Here is a 20,587-nt window from a genome sequence, read left to right on the forward strand (position 1 = left end):
GGGGAATCATATTCAACAGCAAATTTCCTGCTAAAAAACGTCTATCTAGTAGTTTTCACCACCCGCGGACTTCCGCCAATCGCTGGCGGTGGATGTTCTATAGTCCACATTACATTGTGCCTTTAAACTCTTCCATCATTGACTTTAGCACACACCAAACTACATAGTCTTGTAGCCAGAGCTCCAAAGTCGTTGTTTTTTTTTAATTGGGGGCTGCAGCTAATGTACCGGCTGAGAAATTAAGGATTTTCTTGCGGGAGTCCTTGCTAATTCAGCAAAAGTCTCTTATAAGCAAATGTATGTGAACGGAACAGGAACTTTGCCAATTCCTTTGGCAACGTTATTTCGTTTGCAAAAGAACATTTTCTTGACCGTATTCGATAGGCGAATCATGTTCAACAGCAAATTTCCGTCTAAACTACGTCTATCTAGTAGTTTTTACCTTCCCCGCTCCCTCCCCCAGCGCTGCTTCTGTGTACCAAACAATGGCTGTGGATGTTCTATACTCCACATTACATTGTGCCTTTAAACTCTTCCATCATTCACGTTAGCACACACCAAACTACATTGTCTTGTAGCCAGAGCTTCAAAGTTGTTGCTTTTTTTTGAATTTGGGGGCTGCAGCTAATTTCCGGCTAAAATACGTCTATCTAGTAGTTTTCACCTCCCCCGGCCCTTCCTCCCAGCGCTGACTGTGTGTACCAAACAATGGCTGTGGATGTTCTATACTCCACATTACATTGTGCCTTTAAACCCTTCCATCATTCACGTTAGCGCACACCAAACTACATAGTCTTGTAGCCAGAGCTCCAAAGTCCTTGCTTTTTTTTATTTGGGGGCTGCAGCTAATGTACCGGCTGAGAAATTAAGGATTTTCTTGGGGGAATCCTTGTTAATTCAGCAAAATGCTCGTATAAGCAAATGTATGTGAACGCAACAAGAATTTTGCCAATTCCTTTGGCAACGTCATTTCGTTTGGAAAAACCAATTTTCTTGACCGTATTCGATATAGCAATCATGTTCAACAGCAAATTTCCGGCTAAAATACGTCTATCTAGTAGTTTTCACCTCCCCCGGCCCTTCCTCCCAGCGCTGGCTGTGTGTACCAAACAATGGCTGTGGATGTTCTATACTCCACATTGCATTGTGCCTTTAAACTCTTCCATCATTCACGTTAGCACACACCTAACTACATAGTCTTGTAGCCAGAGCTCCAACGTCGTTGCTTTTTTTTATTTGGGGTCTGCAGCTAATGTACCGGCTGAGAAATTAAGGATTTTCTTGGATGAGTCCTTGCTAATTCAGCAAAATGCTCTTATAAGCAAATGTATGCGAACGCAACAAGAACTTTGCCAATTCCTTAAGCAACGTCATTTCGTTTGGAAAACCGAATTTACTTGACCGTTTTCGATAGGGGAATCATGTTCAACAGCAAATTACCGGCTAAAATACGTCTATCTAGTAGTTTTCACCTCCCTCGGCTCATCCCCCAAGCGCTGGCTGTGTGTACCAAACAAAGGCTGTGGATGTTCTATACTCCACTTTACATTGTGCCTTTAAACTCTTCCATCATTCACGTTAGCACACACCAAACTACATAATGTTGTAACCAGAGCTCAAAAGTCGTTGCTTTTTTTCATTTCGGGGCTGCCGCTAATGTACCGGCTGAGAAATTAAGGATTTTCTTGGGGGAATCCTTGTTAATTCAGCAAAATCCTCGTATAAGCAAATGTATGTGAACGCAACAAGAACTTTGCCAATTCCTTTGGCAACGTCATTTCGTTTGGAAAAACAAATTTTCTTGACCGTATTCGATATAGCAATCATGTTCAACAGATAATTTCCGGCTAAAATACGTCTATCTAGTAGTTTTTACCTACCCTGCCCTCTCCCACAGCGCTGGCTGTGTGTACCAAACAATGGCTGTGGATGTTCTATACTCCACATTACATTGTGCCTTTAAACTCTTCCATCATTCACGTTAGCACGCACCAAACTACATAGTCTTGTAGCCAGAGCTCCAAAGTCGTTGTTTTTTTTGATTTGGGGGCTGCAGCTAATGTACCGGCTGAGAAATTAATGATTTTCTTGGATGAGTCCTTGCTAATTCAGCAAAATGCTCTTATAAGCAAATGTATGTGAACGCAACAGGAACTTTGCCAATTCCTTTGGCAACGTTATTTCGTTTGCAAAAGCAAATTTTCTTGACCGTATTCGATAGGCGAATCATGTTCAACAGCAATTTTCCGTCTAAAATACGTCTATCTAGTAGTTTTTACCTTCCCCGCTCCCTCCCCCAGCGCTGCTTCTGTGTACCAAACAATGGCTGTGGATGTTCTATACTCCACATTACATTGGGCCTTTAAACTCTTCCATCATTCACGTTAGCACACACCAAACTACATTGTCTTGTAGCCAGAGCTCCAAAGTCGTTGTTTTTTTTTTGATTTGGGGGCTGCAGCTAATGTACCGGCTGAGAAATTAAGGATTTTCTTGGATGAGTCCTTGCTAATTCGGCAAAAGGCTCTTATAAGCAAATGTATGTGAACGCAACAGGAACTTCGCCAATTCCTTTGGCAACGTCATTTCGTTTGGAAAAACGAATTTTCTTGACCGTATTCGATAGGGGAATCATGTTCAACAGCAAATGTCCGGCTAAAATACGTCTATCTAGTAGTTTTCACCTACCCTGCCCCCTCCACCAGCGCTGCTTCTGTTTACCAAACAATCGCTGTGGATTGTCTATACTCCACATTACATTGTGCCTCTAAACTCTTCCATCCTTCACGTTAGCACACACCAAACTACATTGTCTTGTAGCCAGAGCTTCAAAGTTGTTGCTTTTTTTTGAATTTGGGGGCTGCAGCTAATTTCCGGCTAAAATACGTCTATCTAGTAGTTTTCACCTCCCCCGGACATTATCAGCTATGACAGCCCTTGCAACCTACATCGTAATCTCCTGGTTCTCACTTGATCCAAAACTGAGAAAACTAACATGAAATATTTTAAAAAATCAATAATTTAGTGTAATTTAACATGCCATTTTCAATCTATTTAAAATATAGACACTTTTTGGACAAAACATTTTTATAATGTGATAATTGCACAGATTTATCATGAAAGAAAATAAAAAATAGAAAACGTTTAGTGCCTTTTGCATGAACAATAGTCAATTATCCTAATTTAAGAGTGAAGGCAAAATAAGTAATATTCAAAATTTGCACACATTTTATACTGCTTTGCTTTTGTGATTGAGTGGAAGAGAGGGGACAAGCAATTATTATTATTATTATTTTGCAGAAAAGCCAACTTTAATGAATTTTGCATTTTTTTGTATCTCGTCATCTGTTTTAAGCTATTTTATTGACAAAAGCTGAAGTATGACAAGCTTTAGTATGCAACTGGACTGCCAATCATTTTAAATAATTAGGCCCTGAATTTAGGATAAAATGCCACTTTCATTGGGCAATCAGAATCAAGTAATTTTCCCCTGTATATGATACAGGTAAGCAAAGTAAGCATGCTGTTCAGCAGTGAAGTGGAAAGTTGTGTTCCTCTTAAAGTGGCATAGTAGAGTCTATAGTCCACAATATAAAATAACATACACTGACATAGGTAAATTGCTATTTGAAATACCTTTCATCCATGTTAAAGCCTTTAAAACTCTCTCCTTTTAACAATGTTTTGTAAGTCTTTCTAAAATCTTGCTGAAAGAAAAGAAAATTACGACCATTGTCACACTGGGCTCACCCGCATGAAACTCAAGACTCAAATTCTGTTTGACAAAACTTTATCGTATGATGTTTTTTTCTTGTTTAGCTATTATACCCTTTACGATTGGCGATCTTTTTCATCGCTATTGGATTGGATCACCAACTCAACTGACCAAAGCACATGGCGTCTGCTTACATTGTCACACTTTGAGTTCACCCGCATGAAATTCAAGATAGATCCAAATTCTGCTTAAAGATACTCCATTTTCTGTTTAGTTTTTAGATTCTTTACAATATTGACGATTCTTTTTTATCGCTATTAAATCATCAACTCGACTTTTGGATATCTAGCGCTTTGATCAAAGCACATGGCGTCTGTTTACATTGTCACACTTTGAGTTCACCCGCATGAAATTCAAGATAGATCCAAATTCTGCTTAAAGATACTCCATTTTCTGTTTAGTTTTTAGATTCTTTACATTATTGGCGGTTCTTTTTTATCGCTATTGAATCATCAACTCGAGTTTTGGATATCTAGCGCTTTGACCAAAGCACATGGCGTCTGTTTACTGTTACACTTTGAGTCCCTTTGAGTTCACCCGCATGCAGTTCGAGACTCAAACTTTCTAATAGAAGTGATATTCAAAAGCTATAATTCTATAGTTATTCAAACTAAAAAATATGTACTCACGCGACAAAGCAGGGGCACGATTAATTTGGTAGATGCTCTTTTGGAAGATCGAGGACGTTTGCCAGAATCTGAACTGGAGGCCTTGTTCTGGTTTAATTCTTCTAGAACCTTTTGTTGTAACACTGCATTGGCTCTCGCCTCCTCTCTCAAACTTTTGTTTTCCTCTATGACCCTTTCGAGTAAATTTACGTAGTGATCGGGTAAACTTATTTCGTCAGCCATTGGTATTGCCGTTCAGGAGATTGCAGAGAGAGAAACGTTTAACAGAATACACTGGAGCGATCGATCGCAGCATTCAGAGTGATGCGGAGCACTTTTAGGTCAAATTCCAACCTCATTCCTGAGAGCGAGGTCTAGCAAAGTGATTGGTAGAGAGGACACACGTGATCACCGTAGCAAACCGTTCTCGTACCTAGGCCGTTCTTATCCTTACTATCTTTGTTTGTTCAACGAATTAAATATGTCTGGTTTACCGCGGTCTTGCTTCCGAAAACAAAGTAGTATTTACTGTGGCCATTGTGAGGAATATTTGTCAAGAACCTCTTTTTGGAGACATCGAAAGGCGTATTATAATGAAAAGTCAGGTACATGGATAAAGAAAACTACGAAAACATCCACGTTTCAATCACGTGTTGTTGGCGCTGGCACAATTGAAAACTCACAAGCTTTTCAGAGCATCTTTGCTGCTTCAGATAGTGAAAACTCTGACATGGAAATTGAAATGACAGGTAATTTTTTAAATCTCAGTTATAATGTTATGTATATTGTAAGCTTAGGGAAATTATTTTGGTAACTGCCATGAAATCTGATCACGTCCAATGTTACCATAGCAACGCTACATCAACAAGAGTTTGTTACCATGAAGGATATAGATTGAAATGATGACAATGAAATGATGAAATGATGGCTCTTTTGGGATCAAAATTTAGTGAATGCGGCAGAGATATATAAAGCCCCATACTTTAGGAGAGGTGATATTTTGATATGCAAAAAATCTGATGTTTTCATGATTATCTCCATAAAGCTTTACTCTAGTTCGACAGGACCTTGTCACAAGTTTGGAACCACAGTGATACAAATGAAACGCTGAACGTTTCAGAGTGTCATGGCCAGTTAAATAAAATTTAATTTTCAAGCTAGCCATTTCAAATTTTTTATTCTTTTATATCATATTAAAGATCAATTTGGCTTTATTTACTTCATAGGTGAAGCTACAAATAGTAATAGTTTTGTGACTGAACACAGCGAACAAAAAGAGCAACATGATTGTGATTCTGTGGAGGTTACAGACAGTGATGCAATGGTATGAAAACAATATGTATACTTTTCCTATTTGAATATAATTTTGTTATTACAGTAGAATCGCAATAACTCAAACTTTCAAGAAACATACAAAAAAGGTTTGAGCTATCTAGAGTTGAGTAAATGTAAATCAAGGGGAATCAGATTTCGGTTCAACTAAGCACATGATTCAAGTTACTGTTGGTATGTGTCAAAGAAATCCTACAGTGTTTATAAAATTATTTTACACTATGTAAATAGATTATGTGCACCTATGATTGATTGTAAGGTCTGTAACAGTAAGGCTGTAGCCGGGCTGTTAATATTAGAAGACAGAAATTATATCATTTGTCTTTCACAATTAATAGTTCAAAAGCTTTTTCAACAGACTGATCCTCAATTCATTTTTCCATTTTTTTCCATTTTTTTTTCTACCTCCCTAGTTAATGTTGCTATATCAAGCAGGTTATTATTATCTTAATCAACCCTCCATTCCCAAAAAATATATGTTGGCACAGTTTATGCATCAACAAACAAAGTTTTTTCCAAGCCCATCCCACACGTCTTACCACCTCATCTATCATGTACTTTTGGTGGGATTCTACCAGCTCACTAGATACACTGTGCCCAGATGAGGCCCAATACAGGCTGAAACAGCTGCCCTCTTCTTCAGTCGTTTCACATAAGGCTCGTAATTTACCTATTACGCATGTTTTTATACGATTTCCGAGCCCATCCCACATGGGTTACCACCTCATCTATCAAAGTTTTATCCAGTTTATTCATTTATTAACACCATTGCAGATGAATTTTCATTTAACAATTTTCAATTCTCATTATTATTATTATTATCATTATATGATTTTGTGACATTTTACCATCAAATTTTAAAGTTTTGCTTTTGTTTTAGGAGGAAGATTCAGAAACTGATAGAGAGGATGAATGTAGCCATGCCTGTGAAAGCGATGAGGAAATATGGTCTGAGAAAGATGCAGCTGATCTATTTCAAGAATTAAATGGGGAGGAGGCACTTCCAGAACCTAATGCTGCACACTATACAATCTCGACAGTTGCACTATACGTGTTGGCAACCAGCTGGTACCAAGAATATGTTCAGTAAAAGCTTTTGCAAAAGGTCGCTCAAAAGAGTGCGGAGATCAGTTGGTGCAATCTACTTGGTACTTCTCAATCTTCCTCGCCAAGAAAGATATAAATGGGAAAACATAATTGTAGCAGGAATTATACCAGAATTGAGTAAAGAACCAAAGTCATTAAACCCTTTTCTTGATCCAGTTCTTGATGAACTAAAGGCATTGTGGCATGGTGTCAGACTACACACTAGTATAAGTAAAGTTCCTTTGCTGCACAGTGTAATGATTTCTGTTCCTTGGTGGTTGCGAAATATGGCTTTATTTTGAGTATATCAATTCGGGCTACAAATGTGTATCATACAGTCTGATAGATGGATATAGGGTTTCAGTCAATGCTATGGTATCATATGACATATAGCATGACACACAGGGGAGCAGTAATTTGTGCTTCTGCTGATATACCTGCACTTAGAAAGCTCTGTGGCTTTAAAGGACACTCTGCACACAGAGGTTGTTCGAAATGTTTTAAATTTTTCCCAAGCAGTTTTACAGAAAAAACTGATTATTCTGGTTTCGACCGGCAAAATTGGCCTCCCCGTGACAATGTAAGCCATCGTCGCCATGCTGAGAAAGTAAGAACTGCTCAAACAAAAACCAAATTTGAAAAGCTTGCAAAAGAATATGGTGTTTATTATAGTTCTCTTTTGAAATTAGAATATTTTGATGTGATAAGGTACTCGGCCATTGATCCTATGCACAATTTGTTTTTGGGAACTGCAAAACATATGTTTAAACTATGGCTAGCAAACGGTGCCTTAAATCAACAACAACTTAAACTCCTAGAGGAAAAGATCAAGTCCTTGGATGTTTCAACTGGTTTTGGCAGATTGCCCCACAAGATATCTTCCAATTACGGTACTTATACTGCATCTCAATGGAAAAACTGGACATTAGTATATTCTGTTTATGCCCTGAATGGAATCATCCCAGCAGATCATCTTAGATGCTGGCAAACATTTGTTCTTGCTTGTCAATACCTGGTTAATCCAATAATTTGTACTGATGATGTACTAAAAGCTGATTTATTATTTCTAAAGTTTGGAAAAGAAGTCCAGCATCTGTATGGAAAAAGCAGTATTACCCCCAACATGCATCTCCACTGCCATCTAAAAGAATGCATTATAGATTTTGGCCCTGCACATGTGTTTTGGTGTTTTAGTTTCGAACGCTTTAATGGTATCCTTGGTGCAACACACTTGAATGGGATGGCTATTGAAGTACAGATGATGCGAAAGCTTTTAGCAGGAAGGTATATGTGGAGTGTAGAGTTTCCATAAGAGTTTAAGAGCCACTTTGCACCATTTCTTGAAGAACAAAAGAAAATTTGTGTCCATCAGTTCAACCCCCTTAATGCTTTCAAGCTTTATAAAAGTGCAACCTGTTACAACTTACAAGATATTGTCTGGAGCAACTTGGAAAGTGTAGGACTACCGAACTCTTATAAACCTGAAGTTATAGAAGCAGATGATTTAAGGTTGTTACATTCTACTTATAAGATAATTTATTCTGATAGCAACGTACCATTATCATCACTCTCATTAACATGCCGGAAATATAGAAATATATTTCTTGGAGGTGAAAAGTTTGGATCAAGGATGGAAAGCAGAAGTCTTCGATCTGCAAGGGTCTTAGCCTCTTGGACAGATGTAAATGGGAACATTAACCCTTCAGCTTTTATCAGACCAGGACAAGTTAATTGTTACATTAAACATTGCTCAGAGATACATGGGGTACCTCTACAACACATTTTTGCTTGTGTTTGGTAGTATAGTATTGATCAGGATAAGGATCATTATGGAAAACCAATTCAGGTTTGGAAGCTGAATGAATTTGACACACCTGGTCTACGTACATGCCAGTTCAGCGCATAAAACATACGTTTGCCTCTTGTAATACAGAGATGAATGGTGAAAAGAAGTTGGTACTTTACCCAATTCCTCGATTGTTCCATTGAGCTAGGACTATGGTATCTAATTTTGTGAACTTTTGTTATCAACATAACATTGAAACTTTGACCATGAGCTTTCCAATTTAGAATAACTTTCGTTTTCGGATAAAGGGTAGCCATATGAAAGAAACTTGTCAGAGAAATGAGATTATATTTAAAATGTATTTACTTGTTATTAGATGTTTTTTATTGCATTAGTTTAGCATTGTAAGAGCCAAGTAGTATAGGGGATGGGGGTTCCAAAACAGTGACCACCGAAGGATTACCGGTCTAAAGTGAATTCCTCGATTCGTACCGCGATTACCCGCATCCCGTGTCTATGTAGTTAAATATGTTAGTCTATATATGGAGTGTGAAGAATGTAAAGAGTTTGCTTATGACTTTTGTATAGAATGTCTTAAACCCAGATTCATACCTACTAAACCAAATAAGTATATTTGTTGTGGTAAGAAAATGCAAATAGAAGATGACACGTCAGCACAGTGTTACGAGTGTGGTAAGAACATTCGTAATGCCGTACCAAATGCTACCAGAGAGCAGTATTACGCCAATGGAGGTCGTAAGAAAACACCTTATAAGAGAATAAAATACTTTAGGGACTGGATGAGAAATATCCAAGGTTATCGACCGGTATATTTAGACAACGAAGTAAAGAAGAAAATCATAGACCACTTAGAAAAGCCAACCCCGCAAAGCTTAAGGAAAACGCTGAAAAGACTAAAGCTAGGGAAATATTACAAGGCTATTCCCTATATTTTGTCTGAAATTACCGGTAAGTCTATTCCCGAGGTTTCTGATATGACAAGAGCCGAGTGGATGTTCTGTCGGTTGGATAAGGATATTCCTTATTACCCTGACGTAATCTATGAAATATTCCATGAAATAGACCCCAACCACCCCCTGTTAGGATGGATTCCGAGGCGTTGACGTCACATAGCAACGCCAACATTCCTCTTCCTCATAGCAACCAGCGCTTTCACTTTTAAAGTTGAAAAGTACAAAGGGGGAAATGGAATGTAAGAAACTAATTTGCATAATTTCCAGACAGCCGGCGTTCAATATGCAAATAAAATCCTGTCTCGCTTTTTTCGAAGCAGATGTTTACTGAGCGAGCTTTCTTTGAAGCTCTTCTTTCGCTTCTTGGTAGATCTTTTTGCGAGATTCCTCGGAAAGATATTTTACGACTGTTTTTTTGTTCCTTATGTCCGACTTTAATTTCTCGTATTTGTCTTCTTCGGCCAGAATAAGCGAGAATTCTACGTCGTCTATCTTTCTGTCACGCAAAGCCTTTGAGACAAGGTCAGTAATTGTATTTACTTTAGCTCTAGACAGAGCTATTGTCGTATCGTGTTTTGATATTTTGCTAGACAGCTGATTCGTAATACCCGTAGCAACAGCCGAAATGATACCACAGGCTGCCCCAACGCCGGCCAAAGGAACTCCAACAATTATTCCCGGTCCAGTAAGCGAAGTAGCAACGCCGGAGCCCGTTAACACAACGGATATGGATCCTGAAGTTATCGCAATTTTATGTAGCGTAGTCCGGGCTCTGACGTATTTCTTCCTAACTTTTTCGTAGTGTTTTGTCTGCCCTTCCAAGTAAGCCAGGATTAAATTTGCTTTATTGAGCCTGAAGTTTTCGGCATTCTTTTCGTTGGGTGTAGTTTAGGGAATATCTGGGTACATTTTAGGTGCTGATGGTATAACATCCATTATATATACTAATGTACGACGCTTTTGGGAATGATATTGAGGAGCAGCCACATCATGACAACCGGGATTACTGGAATTGGAGAGCATTTAGGAAGATGTTTCCGCATGCAGACCCTAGTAAGTTCGAAAGAAGACCCGATGGGATTTACTTTAACGGCTCCAGAATGTACAGCAATGAGGATTTGAAACCAAAAATAACGAAGAAGGTACCCAAGCATAAAGAAAGGCAACCTAATTTTCCAAAGCATCTATTAGTAACCAATCAGAATTACCCATTTTACAACAACAAAGGCGGGGCGGATGACTTTGCTAAGATGGTTACCTCCTTAGAAATCCCCGTGGGTCCTACGACTTTCAAGACAAAGGTCAGAGACATCTTTAGAGAAACTGCCATGAAACATACCTCAGGGAAAGAATCCAGAGAATGGTTATTAGGTCCCAACATGCGGTATTGGCCGCAGCAGTTAAACTTTGCTGTCTGGGCTGCTACTAAAGGATGTGGCATAGCTGCGGACATGTTCCATATTCCTCTCCTAAGGTTTCATGTTGCTTTTACTATTCGTAGGATATTGTTTGAGTTAGGAGTGCCGCTTCCTGGTGACACTGTCTTTAACCCAAAGGATAACAAATACGACAAAGTCGCATGGGAGAGACTAAAGAATGAGTTTAAGCTTACCAACCCTGATTTTCGCAACAAAGGGGGTGCCGCCCATGGTTTAGGAGAGACTTACACCTATGCTTCGTATGTTGGTGCCAGCATAGAAACGCCGGGCATGGGATATCCTAGCTCTTACGAATTTTCAGACTTAGGAGGCAGCGGAACAAAAGGAAACCTAATTTACTTCATTCAGAGCAAAGAGATGTATCCTTGGGCGCCTTTCTTTGCCGCAAAGGGTATTGGACTGAAAAATCTAGCAAGGATTAATAGAAGCATCGAAGCCTTTGTTTACTGCATTCTAGGAGCACAGGTTAGCACTCGAAGCCCCATTGTAGATGCCAGCGGTGCGTCGCAGGAAACACAACAAGTATTCCTTGTCCTCTTCGAAAGCGCTGTTATCGAGAATGAGATCTCTAAATCAGTTCAAAGGTATCAATTAGCGGTGCAGCAATCTAAAGTGCGGCTAGATTATGCCTTGAGTCCTGGTTGCTGGTTAATGCCAAGTAATTTGGTTATCAACGCCAATTCCGTTGTGGGTTACAACAACAAACTTCAACGAGCTACTAAGGATATGAAGTTTGGAGCGAATGACGTGAACTCTGACATGACCAAGGGCATTCCTCACTTCGTAGAGAAGCCAAAAAAGTCACACGAAACGAAGCTACCCGTAGTTAAGAAACCATCAAAGCATATTCCCGCGTTACCAACCATACCTGAGGAATATGACCATAACCTACTAAAGGCCGGCCTAGCTACCGCAAGCATTGGTCTGAGTTATTATATATGGCGATGAACAACCCCTACGTAGCTGGAGTAGATTGTGTCTATACGACTTACACAGGCGAGAAAAGATACAACCAGAGCTCTTGGGTGGACGTCACCGGGATGTCCGTGGACTTGAACTACTCAGGAAAGAAGTTAATCCTTTGTAGTATTTGCATTGGCACGAGCAGCCATGCCAACGTGGGCTTTAGGTTTGTAGATGAGAATGGCATACTGCAGCCTATGAGAAATAAGACAAACAACAGGGAGCCTGCGCATTTCTCCGTAGAGCCGCCGATAAATAGCGGCGAGAAATTATCGGTTTGGACTTTTCATATGGTCGCCGATTGCCATGGGAAGGTAAAACTACAGATAAGAGTAGACGATACGGGAAAGGTCACGGTAAATAGCATAGAGGATCAAAGAGACACGGCTTATAACCATATGACCATTAGCACTCTTACAGTGCTTAGCCTGTAACATATATGAACCCACATCAGAAGGAAACTCATTACGTTTACTATTTAGAGGAAAAGAACCATGATGAATCTACTGATTGGAAAAACGCCGGCATGTGGGTTGAAGTTGGGGGCACTGCATTGATCATTTGCATCATTAATGTTAATACGGGCACTGGTGCGAATGCAGGGTTTAGACTTATTGATGAGAACGACGAGCCCCTGCTTCCTTATCGAACTTCGACGAACGCTAGGAAAGTTACCCATTTTTCAATGGAGCCCTGCACGTTATCAGGCGAAGACTTAACGCCGATTACTTTTCATATGTTAGTCAATTGTAAGTATGCTCGGCTGCAACTCCTTCCTGCTGATGGCAACGTTCGAATAAATGCTGTGGGAACTCCTGCTATAGATGCGGCCTGGAATCATAAGCCCATTAGCACCATGACTGTCCTGCCACTAGTTCCGCATTATCAAGGCGGCGCGAATACTATCTTTACTTATCCCCAGTCGAGGACGCCTCGGATGCCTGACGACGATAAGCCCCCAGTAACATACAAGGACAAGATTAACCCTTCATCTTCTTCAGGAGAACCACCCCGATAGCGACAACCAAGATCCAAATGTTATTCCCCACGAACTTCAACAGTTCTCCGCCGGCCCTAAGTGCCAGACCAAGAACACTACCAAGCAGCCCAGGCAAACCGCCTGCCATTTTTTTCCCAAGTCTGTCAGTCCATTGCCTAATTTCTTTACGCCTGCGCCCGTAGCCTTAAGCGCGGACAAGATTACTCCTACTACGGTGCTAATAGCGACCGCAAATGCAAGAGGAATACCATACTTCATGAGAGCTCTTTTTACCTTTTCCTTGGTGGTAAGCCCCAACTCCGTTTCCAGGTTTTCCTTTTGCGCCTGTAATTCCGCAACTCTTACCTGAAGGGTTTCTACTTCCCTTTGGGCTGCCTCCCTTTCCTCTTCGGGACGGGTTTGGTCATTAATTATTTCTTGTTGCCGCTCTATTTGTCTTTCCAAGTCTTTGATGGCCTGATCTCTTTGCCGGATTTGCTCTTCTTTAGTGTTAATTTCGGCAACCAACTGCCGCCGCTCCTCCAAAGAGCCGGCTATGGTGATATGCAAGTTTTTAGCTTCTTCCTTGCTCATGTCCAGGTCTTGCAGGGCAAGTTCGAAGGCTTTTTGGGCTTGGTCTCTATCGCGTAGGGCTTTGTCTGTTCGTTCTCTCTTTTTTGAGCATCAAGGAGTAGTCGGTTTTGTCTCATGTATTCTGCTTCCCTTTCTTCCAACGTTTCTTGCATCTCCTCGACGCGTTTTTCTAGTGCGACCCTTTCATTCAGGGTTTCCAACCTTTCTAGAGCACTTCGGGTAGCCTCTTTGAAGCCCCTCAGTCTTGCCACGTTAACCTTGACCGAGCCACTATCATCAAAGAGGACTTGTGGTTTGGTCCAACGGTTAGCGTCGGGATATCTCATGTCTCTGACGCTTATGAGGACTTTGTTTCCGCGTTCTGTGAGATTTATGTCGTCGGCCTCGAAGCGGGGATAGCGTATCCGTAGCTCTTGCGTTGCCCACTCTACGGTTTCCCGCGTGGTTGCTTCATGCTCGTTCATGTTTCGAAGTTCCAAGTACTCAGGGACGGGGCTGCCGCGGTTCTTTGATTGCCACATGCGATTCAAGGAGGTCTTGAAGCTTTTCCACCTATTGCCATACTTGTTGTCTAGGGCCATGTCTTAGATTAGGGGGTCGGTCTCCGCGCCTTTAGTCCATGCGTCAAAATCTTCATCGTTAATATCGACTTGGCCCTTCTTCGGTAAGGGGGTCAAAATCCGTTCCTTCTACTTCCATTATATATGATAAGCTCAAAGTTAAACCCCAACGTATTACCTAAGCAGGTTGGCGGGCTGAAAGCAGAACGCACCTTTCACCGGGTCACCTTTACCCCCAGCAGCGCAAAGCCAGGAGAAACCCTGTATGTAGGCGTACCCCGCCTAACGGATAACCTAGTATTGGTTCCTGGTACCCTGGCGTTAAGGTTTGACCTAGCGGTGCAGCCAGATACTGCAGACGCGCGTCATGTCGTCAATAACGTGGGCCGCAACCTTGTCTCTAAGATGCGGGTCAAGTTCGCCGGGGAATCCCTCTTGGATTTGAACAGGTACGATCTGTACGCCACGTACAAAGACTTATGGTTGACTGCGTTTGACCGCGCGCAAAGGATAGAACAGGGAATCGCCAGTGATGCCATACGCAAGGTAAGAAGCGCAGCCTCTGGCGCCTCAGGAGAAGACGAAATAAAGGCGGCCTACGGTACAAAATATGTTATCCCGCTGGAATTCGAAGTTATCACGAAACATGGCGTGTATTACCCAAGGCAGCTAAGTGAACTACAGTTCGAAGTAACCCTAGCAGACACTACGAACATCCTGCAAGGAAAAGACGTAAGTTCAGCAGCCGTCCACCCATACTCCGTTACCAACTTGGAGCTACAGTACGAAACGGAATACAGCGAAGAGCTGGCCCGTAGCGCCGGCATGGAATATAGCGCCGGGAAGGCTTTTCTTTACGATCACGTAGTAATGTACAAGACGTTCAGCTTTACCAACAACGTCGAAGAGGTTATCAACCAAAGCATTAATCTTCCCAGGCGCAGCCTTACAGGGTTAATGTTGTTGTTCGCAAAGACATACACCGCAGGATTGCGCGACTCTGAGGTATTCTTTAATCCTAACATTACCAACGTAGGTGTTAGCATCAACGGAGTGCCTAACAAGGTCTACTCCCAAGGGATAAAGCACGCGGATATGTACCGGGAAGTCGCGCGCAAGTTTGGCGATCAAATTGCCCCAAAGGAGTTTTTCACGGATAAGTATGCGTTATGGATCGACATGCGTACCACCAACGATGAATCTATGCACGGGCAGGGATTACGGCTGGTAAACACCCAGGACGGCATCACTTTGGAAATCAAACGCAACAAACATGCAGCGATTCTACTAAGATAAACTGCTACGTCTTCGTGGTGTCTGACGCGCAGCTAAGCGTAAAAATGAATCAGCTAAAGAGCGTTGCTTATTAAAATATTTGACTAATATACCATGTTATGCAACTTCTGCAAAGAAAACACCAAACTGCAATGCATAGTGCAAGGCGAAACTTTGTACTTTAAAGCGAAGGAGGTGGCTTTAGCGTTGGAATACGCAGACCCTAAGGATGCTATTAAGGTGCACGTTCGCGATAAGTACAAGATAAAACTTAGTGAACTTAGAATGGAGGTGAATCGCCTCCCTTCCAACTTACACCCAGATTCCCTGTACGTAACCGAATCTGGGTTGTATCAATTGATATTTAGCTCTAAGATGCCAAAGGCAGAGGAGTTCCAAGATTGGGTCTTTGAGAAAGTCCTACCAGCGCTGCGTAAGACTGGTAACTACGCAATAGAACGGCGTTTTGACAGTCCTAACAAGTTGGTCTTCAAAATAGAGAATGAATTCGACCTGCATAAAAAGGTGGTAGACTACATCCGCAGGTTCTACCCCCAAATGCTCGTGGCCCCTGGTCTAGGCGAACTGCATGACAGCGACGGTAAACGCATAAAGTGCTGGCAGAAAGGATATCAACGCGGCCAGCCCGACTTGTTAATCCTCAATGCACACTTACAACACCGTGGTTTCTGCATCGAGCTGAAGACTCCAAAAGGCAACGGGGTATTATCTGAGGATCAACGTCGCCTGTTGCACGAATATGAGAGGAATGGTTATAAAGTAATGATCAGCCACGATTACGACGACATTTGTAGAAGTGTCTTGGAGTATGCACAAGGAATGCGTTTACCATGTAGGTGGTGCTGCAAGCGCTTTAAAAGCGCGCAGACTCTGGGAACGCATTTAAAGATATTCCATAGAATATATGGAGTTTGAGGCTGTAAGGCAGATACACTGGCGAGATTTAAAGGAGGGTGTTACGTATGAAATAAAAAATTACGTAGCCTTTGAAGACAGGCTACGGTTGTTATTGGCGCATGAGGGTGTCACGTACAGCCTGTGGGCGCCGGATCGCGTCCGATACGTCATCGAAGGACAGGAGTTCACGCATCTAAGGTCGTATGGTAAGAAGGATGGCCGCTGTGCCTTTGACGTCGCAAAATGCGTCCTTCCTTCGCCTCTATGTGGTTAGGCGTGTCGTTTAAGTGGGGTCGTCGACAATGAGGGTCGGCGACTCTTTTTTAACGATGCAGTCTGCGGGGGGTTCGCACGTAATACAGTCCATATATTGAAAGGGTTATTAGGAATCCTCCTAGGAATGCTGCTGCGTAGGCTATCATATATCAGAAACTATTTCAAGAATATCCTTATTATTATTGAGATCTTATTAAGGGACCCCGGAAACTATTTTTGGACATCCCTTATTTTTATTTATTATTTATTAAGGAGGGTTGGAAACTATTTCAAGGCTGGGCTCATTATTATTGAGATCTTATTTAAGGATGATAAAAGTAGATCTTCAAAAACTTTCCTCTTAATAAATAATAAATAATAATAAGACTTCTTCCAAAATAGTTTCCGTAACCTCTTAATAAATAATGAATAAAAATAAGGGATGTCTCAGAATAGTGTTCCAGACATCCCTAGTAACCCCCTTTAATCGCTCAGGCGATCTTCCACGGCGTCAGCATGCCATTTTCTAATGCGTTCCATGTGCTCTTTGAACGTAATGGGGTCCGCCTGCACGTATAAGCACTGCCAAATATGTTGGCCGTCCCTCCTACAGCCGCAGCGTTCGCAGTCTGCCTCCCAATATTCCCTATCTTCCCAGCGCACACCTTCCGCGTGGTCAAACATAGCAAAGCGCATGTCGATCTTCTTCTTTCGACGTATTAACTCCAACTTGGTCTCCTCAGGGCAGCAGCGCGCCGCGATATCACCGTGGTACTCACACGCTACGCCGTCTAATTCATACCGCGTTAAGCAGCGGAAACGATGCCAATCCTCTTCTTTATCCTCCTCGCAGCGTACGCAAATGTTCTTCAGACACACCCTGTTCTCCACATGGTACTTTAACATCTGCTTGCTGCTGAACAGACGATCGCAGTGTTCGCAGCGCTTCTCCCGCGGCTTTCTACAGACCTTCTTTTCAACATGGTATTTGAGCATTTGCTTGGAGCTGAACTCCTTGTTGCAGTGCGTGCACTCCATATATAATAAGAATTTAATAATCCTTATATGGGATACCTCATGAAGTCCACGACGGACTCCTTTGCCCACGTTGCCATCGTTATCAAAGCGCCAAACCGTTCTGCGCGCTTCAGACGGCACATTTCCTCATATAGCTCCTTTACGCGTCCATTCAGCCGGTCTATCTCCTCCCTTTGCATTTCGACCGTCCTCTCCAGGTCTGACTTTTCTTTGACGACGTTAACCATTGCGTTGACTGCTTACACTGGTGTGTAGGCACCCTCCATATAAATGAACCCAGATCACATGCCTTGTAACGCTCTGATAGTAGGACCCACCGGCTGCGGAAAGACCCAATTCGTAGTAGAGCAGCCTATTAGGACCCTTTAGATACCGATTTGACTACATAGTCCTTCTTTGCCCCACCTACGTGAATAACCGCACCTGGACGGGTGTGGGCGTGAAAGATGATGACTTCTTTGTAGATATCTTAGACCCTAACGAGTTATCTGGACATCTTAAGTTCTGGCATAAACAATTCCCTAAGGAAACGCAAACTTTGCTCATACTGGATGACATTGCCTGTGGGGACGACGTAAAAAGACGCAATTCCGAGCTCGTTAAACTCGCCTTTAGCGGCAGACACGACAATATTAGCGTTTGGTTGCTCTCGCAGCAGCTTACCAGTGTCTCCAAGCCTTTTAGGGAAAACATAGGATATCTCGTAGTATTTTATACTCCGAGCAAGTCTGACCTGGAAACCATCTTAAGCGACTACGGTGGCGAGATATCCAAGGAACAGTTACACGAATACATGCGGCATCTAAAAACACACCAACATTCCAAGATGATCTTCTCTTTGAGGTTTCCGTATTCCATAAAGATATATGGAGATTGAGCAGCTCTTAGATGAAGTCCCCACACAGCTAGATGAAAGTAACCTTAAGGAACAACTTAACATCCTTGTGTCTTCGGGGATGTGCAAGGAAATGATAGGCAAGGAACTTACCCATGAGCAAGTTAACAAGTTGTCAGAGGAGGAGGTTAAGAAGTTCCATAAAAGGTATGAGGCCGCCCTTGCAAGTAAGACCACGGACGTCGTAGCAGACTCCGCAATTAAGCTGGCAACTAAATTGCTTGGACTTGCACTGCCCATAGACGACGTGGAGCAACTGCAGAAGGACATAAGAGATGACTATGTCATCGCCCAAGAACTTAAGATAACCTGTGGGTGGTTGTCTTTGAAGTGCGGTAAGTTAATGGCAGTCGCCTCTGCGGCACTTCACGTAGCTCAGCATGTTGACTTCAAGGAGGTACTAGGTTCCTTTGGAACATCTTGGAAGGACTTTAAGAAGGACAGAGCGGCACTTGCTGAGGTCGACAACAAGTCACCTCAAGAACCTGATCAAGTACCTAGTTAAGTCGCCACAAGTACTTACTCAAGTCATTCTCAAGTCGTCCTTAAGTTACTTGTCAAGGCCTTCAAGTCCTTAGTATAAATGAGTGAAGCTGAATCGAAGGCGGAGGAAACCCCTCAAGTAGAGGAGCAAAAGATCACCAAGGCTAAATGTCCAGGCAGAGTTGCCGCGGGGAAGAAGCTCGCGGAGATGAACAGGAAGAACAAAGCCAAAAAAGAAGAAAAAGAGGAAAAAGAAGAGGAATCCTTTATCAAGCCGGGATACGTCATTGGCGCGTTGGGAGTTGCTATAGCAGCAGGCAACCTCTACTTACAATGGCGGGCTATGAAGCCAAAAGTAGAATTAGAGGCCGTGCACGTACCGCAGGAGCCCCCTAAGAGAAGCAGAATACCCGTAATGGAATAACCTTCTCGCTTTGTAATATAATGTCAACCGCGTTATTAAAAACTGTTGAAGAGGCAGCTATTATTACGGGTATCGTTGCAGGTATCGGTTGGGTAGGTAAAAAGATGCTCAAAGAAGACTTTACTGAAGACCCAAGTAAGAGCTTCGCTGGCTTTGCTAAGATGACTGCTGCAGTTGGCGGGGCTATTATGCTAAAGGACTATTTGCAGAAGGAAAAGTACATCCCTAATGTATAAGTGGCTAGTTTGATCGCAGGCGGAGTTATTGCAGCTTTAGCATTTACTGGAGCTAATTATGGTGGTCAATATTTGGATAGATTAGTCAGAGGCGACAAAAGCGGAGAATTGGCCGCCGAAAGAAAGAGACACGACTTAGCGCTGGAAAAGTATCAAAGGGACGTGGCAGCTTGGAATGAAAAAAGACAAGCTTACAGGGATTGGTTGGACAAGAATTACCAAGACAAGATGCAGGCGGATAAGAACTTTGAAAATACAGACTACGCCTTTAAACTTTATGCGCAAGCACACCCCGACTTTAGGTTGCAGAGGCCTCAGTTTAAGAATTACTATCAGCCTTCTAAGAAACAAAAAGACAATGAGTTGGTCTTCGTTGGTATTGCAGGGCTGGCGGGAGGCGTGGCTTTGGCGTATTTAGTCTAAGCTACGCTTAGCCTCTAGAAGGTAACTTTGTTGCCTGGGATATATGATCGTCTTTTTGGAAAGCGACAAGAATGACTTTACCACTTACTTGAATCCTCCCATCAAAGTCTATAAGGTTCCACTCATAAGTTGCTCTTTGTATAATTCTTGGTATAATCTAGTCAATAGCATGGTCACCGTACTTAAGGCGCCTGGCAAATATCAAGGTGAAATGCTGCCCGATGGACATTACACACCAATCACCCTTGCTAAGGAGCTCGCCAAGCGCGGTTATACTCTCACCACGGGATTACCACACGAAATGACCCTCAAACATAATATGCCAAACTATTCAGTAACTTTTGGAAAGTTTGATCCATTGGGGTCATTATTATGTGCCTCGGGCAAGACAATTACCAACACGGCCATACCCGTGAAATGGAAAGTCGCATCCTCTTATGAAGTCTATTGCGACTTGGTTCATAGTTACAGCAATGGAAAAAAGTCTTCTCTTATGTTCCAGTTCCTGCCCAAAGGTAATCCATTTGACCCAGTAAAATACACT

General features: G+C 42.2%; 1 protein-coding gene and 1 pseudogene across 2 annotated transcripts; one reads left to right on the plus strand and one right to left on the minus strand.

Annotated features, from left to right (window-relative positions):
- Positions 1-698: 698 nt before the first annotated feature.
- Positions 699-4,688, minus strand: LOC116291075 (uncharacterized). The gene is made up of 3 exons (XM_031698194.2): positions 4,405-4,688; positions 3,637-3,707; positions 699-2,990 (listed from the first exon to the last, which is right to left on the minus strand). Exons 1-3 carry the CDS (start codon positions 4,624-4,626, stop codon positions 2,945-2,947), a joined length of 339 nt encoding a protein of 112 aa, XP_031554054.1. The 5' UTR covers positions 4,627-4,688; the 3' UTR covers positions 699-2,944.
- A 176-nt stretch (positions 4,689-4,864) lies between these two features.
- On the plus strand, positions 4,865-9,204 carry LOC116291073 (uncharacterized; annotated as a pseudogene). The gene is made up of 4 exons (XR_016119636.1): positions 4,865-5,132; positions 5,610-5,707; positions 6,596-7,048; positions 7,195-9,204. The product of XR_016119636.1 is annotated as an uncharacterized LOC116291073 (transcript).
- The last annotated feature ends 11,383 nt before the right edge of the window (positions 9,205-20,587 follow it).

This window comes from Actinia tenebrosa, unplaced genomic scaffold (assembly GCF_029948245.1).
Source record: "Actinia tenebrosa isolate PJP-AT-01 unplaced genomic scaffold, QUT_ActTen_1.0 PGA_scaffold14__42_contigs__length_11649687, whole genome shotgun sequence".
NCBI classification, from domain to species: domain Eukaryota; kingdom Metazoa; phylum Cnidaria; class Anthozoa; order Actiniaria; family Actiniidae; genus Actinia; species Actinia tenebrosa.

What these genes read in the sequence shown, in the direction of transcription:
- LOC116291075 (XM_031698194.2), bottom strand. Translation starts at nt 4,626, where the DNA reads ATGGCTGACGAAATAAGTTTACCCGATCACTACGTAAATTTACTCGAA. An exon ending in TCGTGCCCCTGCTTTGTCGC is followed by an intron (nt 3,708 to 4,404) that starts GTGAGTACATAT and finishes CTTTTCTTTCAG; the next exon opens with CAAGATTTTAGAAAGACTTA. An exon ending in GGCTTTAACATGGATGAAAG is followed by an intron (nt 2,991 to 3,636) that starts GTATTTCAAATA and finishes ATTTCATGTTAG; the next exon opens with TTTTCTCAGTTTTGGATCAA.